Source organism: Vicia villosa, linkage group LG6, assembly GCF_029867415.1.
Source record: "Vicia villosa cultivar HV-30 ecotype Madison, WI linkage group LG6, Vvil1.0, whole genome shotgun sequence".
NCBI classification, from domain to species: Eukaryota; Viridiplantae; Streptophyta; class Magnoliopsida; order Fabales; family Fabaceae; genus Vicia; species Vicia villosa.
Window position 1 is genome coordinate 80,127,499 of NC_081185.1, and position 3,149 is coordinate 80,130,647.

At 33.8% G+C, this 3,149-nt stretch overlaps 1 protein-coding gene across 1 annotated transcript; it reads left to right on the forward strand.

The window, feature by feature from the left end:
- Positions 1-735: 735 nt before the first annotated feature.
- Positions 736-2,064, forward strand: LOC131611721 (F-box/kelch-repeat protein At3g23880-like). The gene has a single exon (XM_058883622.1). The coding sequence runs from the start codon at positions 811-813 to the stop codon at positions 2,062-2,064; it is 1,254 nt and encodes a 417-aa protein (XP_058739605.1). The 5' UTR covers positions 736-810.
- The last annotated feature ends 1,085 nt before the right edge of the window (positions 2,065-3,149 follow it).

Consider the following 3,149-nt stretch of genomic DNA (forward strand, 5'->3'; position numbering starts at 1 on the left):
ATTATTTAAAAATAACAAAATAAAAATGTAAAATGACGGAATATATTATCTTTATTAATTGAGAGTATAAAATTAATTTACACAATCAATTTATTACTCATTTTCTCTAATATAAAACGGATTGTATGTATAATATAGGAATGATTTTTTGTTAACTAATGCAACCTATGATATTTCTAATTGTAAGCAATATACATTGCATGGTTGTATTGTTAATTTTTTCTTACTATTAATTTGTATTCATTTTATTTGTTTTTTTAGGAATATACCTTGTATTGATATTGTAAATATTTTCAGCATTATTTTCAATACCATACATATATCACAAAATATCCATATGGGTGAAATAATAGTTGGTCTTTTTTTTTTTATTGAATTCCAGATTAGTTATATTTTTTAAAAATTAGAAATTATTTCCACTAACTAATTATATATACGAAATACATTGAAAAGTATCAATAAAAATGTTTTTTTTTTTAATTTAGTATTAAAATCAATACCATGATATAATATCATTTTTTAAAAGGAAAATTGTTTTAAAAAATATACAATATCATTCTTTTAAACATATTAACAAATAAAAGTATAATTTAATATTTAAATACAAAAAAACATTTTTTAACATGTGTAAAATTTGTAGTAATTCACCATTATAAATAGGGTCCCTAAGAGTAATACCAAATCAACCCAAGAAAACGAAAAGCATTGCGGCATTAAAACTAACCTAAGTTCCATTTCATTCCGTTTTCAAAATTTTAGAAACTCCAATAACAACACTTCGTTAGCTCCCTTCCCATCAACGCCGCACTCATGACTCCCCAGCCACCAAAATCCCACCGTCGCCGCCAATCCAACACTCCCAAAACACCACCAACTCTCCCCAACGAGCTCATCACCGATATCCTCTCCCGCCTCACTGTCAAACATCTGATGCAGATGAAATGCGTGAGTAAGTCCTGGAACAATCTCATAACTGATCCCGTTTTCACCAAAATGCACTTCAATAGATCTGCGTCGAATCCATTTTTCTCGTTAATCTCTAATAATTTATCCGTACGGGACAGTGATTGCAGTTTCATAACTGTTCCGGTTAATCGGTTACTCGAAAATCGTTACATCACCGTCCCGAGGGATCCTTACTTCCGATTGAGGGATAAGGAGTGTCGCGATGTTGTTGGATCATGTAATGGATTGGTTTGTTTGATTGGTTATTTGATTAACGAGTGGACTAAGTTTAAAAGAGTGTGGTTCCGTTTCTGGAATCCAGCTACTCGGTCAATATCAGAAAAGTTAGGATATTTTTCTTATTTTGATAATAATGAAAGGAAATCTGTTAAGTTTGTGTTCGGTTATGATAATTTAACTGATAATTATAAGGTAGTGATGTTGCGGTCGGGTTGTGAGAGTGATCCTGAATCGAAAGTCAGTGTGAAAGCGTTTAGTTTGGGTGATAATGGTTGGAGAAACATTCAGAGTTTTCCTGTGGTTCCGCTTCAATTGGTTTTTGATCCGAGGAAGAACGATGGTGTTCCGAGGGAGAATGATGGTGTTTATCAGAGTGGCAGTATTAATTGGTTAGCCTATCGCGATGAGGATAACCTTAGGAAGGATAATCCGATTGAGAAATATGTGATTGTTTCTCTTGATCTTGGTAAGGAGACAAACACGCAGTTTTTGCTCCCGGAAGGTTTTGAGAAGGAGTCGTATGTAGGGCCAAGTGTTTGTGTGTTGAAAGACTCGCTTTGTTTATGTCATGATTTGGATTTGACGGATTTTGTGATATGGCAGATGACGGAATTTGGAGATGAGAAGTCTTGGACTCAGTTTCTTAAATTTAGTTATCACAATGTTCGAATGAATTATGAATTTGGACGTCCTCTTTTGAAATTGATGCCTTTGTGTCTATCTGAGAATGGTGATATCGTGGTATTAGCGAACAACCGACAACATCGTGTAATTCTCTATAACAGGAGAAATAACAGAGCAATGAAAACTATACTTAATACTAAGATATGTTGGCCCTCCCTCAAGGATTATGTTGAAAGCTTGGTTTCAACTTCTTGAAAGTAAGTTCCTATCTAATGATTTCTACACTCGTGTGAATTTAAGTTACTTTATGTACTTGGTATCAAATTTGTTTCAATTGTGCGATCATTTGATTTACCTCAAAATTGTCATAAATCTGTTGAATCAATGGATTTATCCTATTACCATGTCAATAATGATGTTGATTCAAGTACTTGGTTTCATTTGTAATTATTTCTTTAACTCTATCTTAGATATGCCGAATTAATTACGCCCATAACAATTTATAATTGTTTTGCATGTGATAATTGTTTACTTCTATGCGTAATAATGATATATTGCTATAGATTCTAGTTTTTATTAACACAAAAACCCATGTATCACATGTAGTGCAGTTGTATTATTGCATCAGAGTAGAAGCTAACTTTTGTCATAAAGGGAAATGACTATGCACTTTTGGGGATTAGGCCTTCACTTTTCCATGGTCCCTGTTCTTTTTGTGTTTTGATGTTTCATTCTCTTGCTTAACAGGATTTCTTTTTCAATTATAGATCCACAACCTCAACTTTGAGCAAACTCAATGTCATTCTCTTGCCTAACAGGGTTTCTTTTTGAACTATAGATTCACAACCTCAACGTTGCGCAAACTCAACGTCATGCTCTTGCTTATACAAGGATTTCCTTGGGAATTATGCAAGGATTTATGACTACTGCCATGAGTTGTTAAGAGCAAACCCAGGTTCCACTATGAAATTGAATGTCCAACCAGTTCAAGAAGGTTCTGATGATCAGAAGATACACTTCAGAAAGCTGTACATTTGTTTTGTGCTTGTAAGGAAAGTTTCAAATTAAGCAGGCATTTCATTGGCCTTGATGGATGTTTCTTGAAAGGACTTTGTGGAGGTCAAATCCTTGCAGCCATAGGTAGAGATCCAAATGATCAAATGTTACCCATAGCATTTGCATTGGTGGAGAGTGAAAACAAGGATATCTGGACATGGTTCTTGGAGTTGCTTATTGCTGACCTTGGTGGAAGGGAAGAGTGTCTCACATACACATTTATCAGTGACCAGCAAAAGGTATGACTTTTACTCTTTTACACTTTGCAATTACATTTTTCTTAT

Bases quoted from the DNA above. Each gene is read 5' to 3' on its own strand.
- LOC131611721 (XM_058883622.1), top strand. From the start codon at position 811: ATGACTCCCCAGCCACCAAAATCCCACCGTCGCCGCCAATCCAACACT.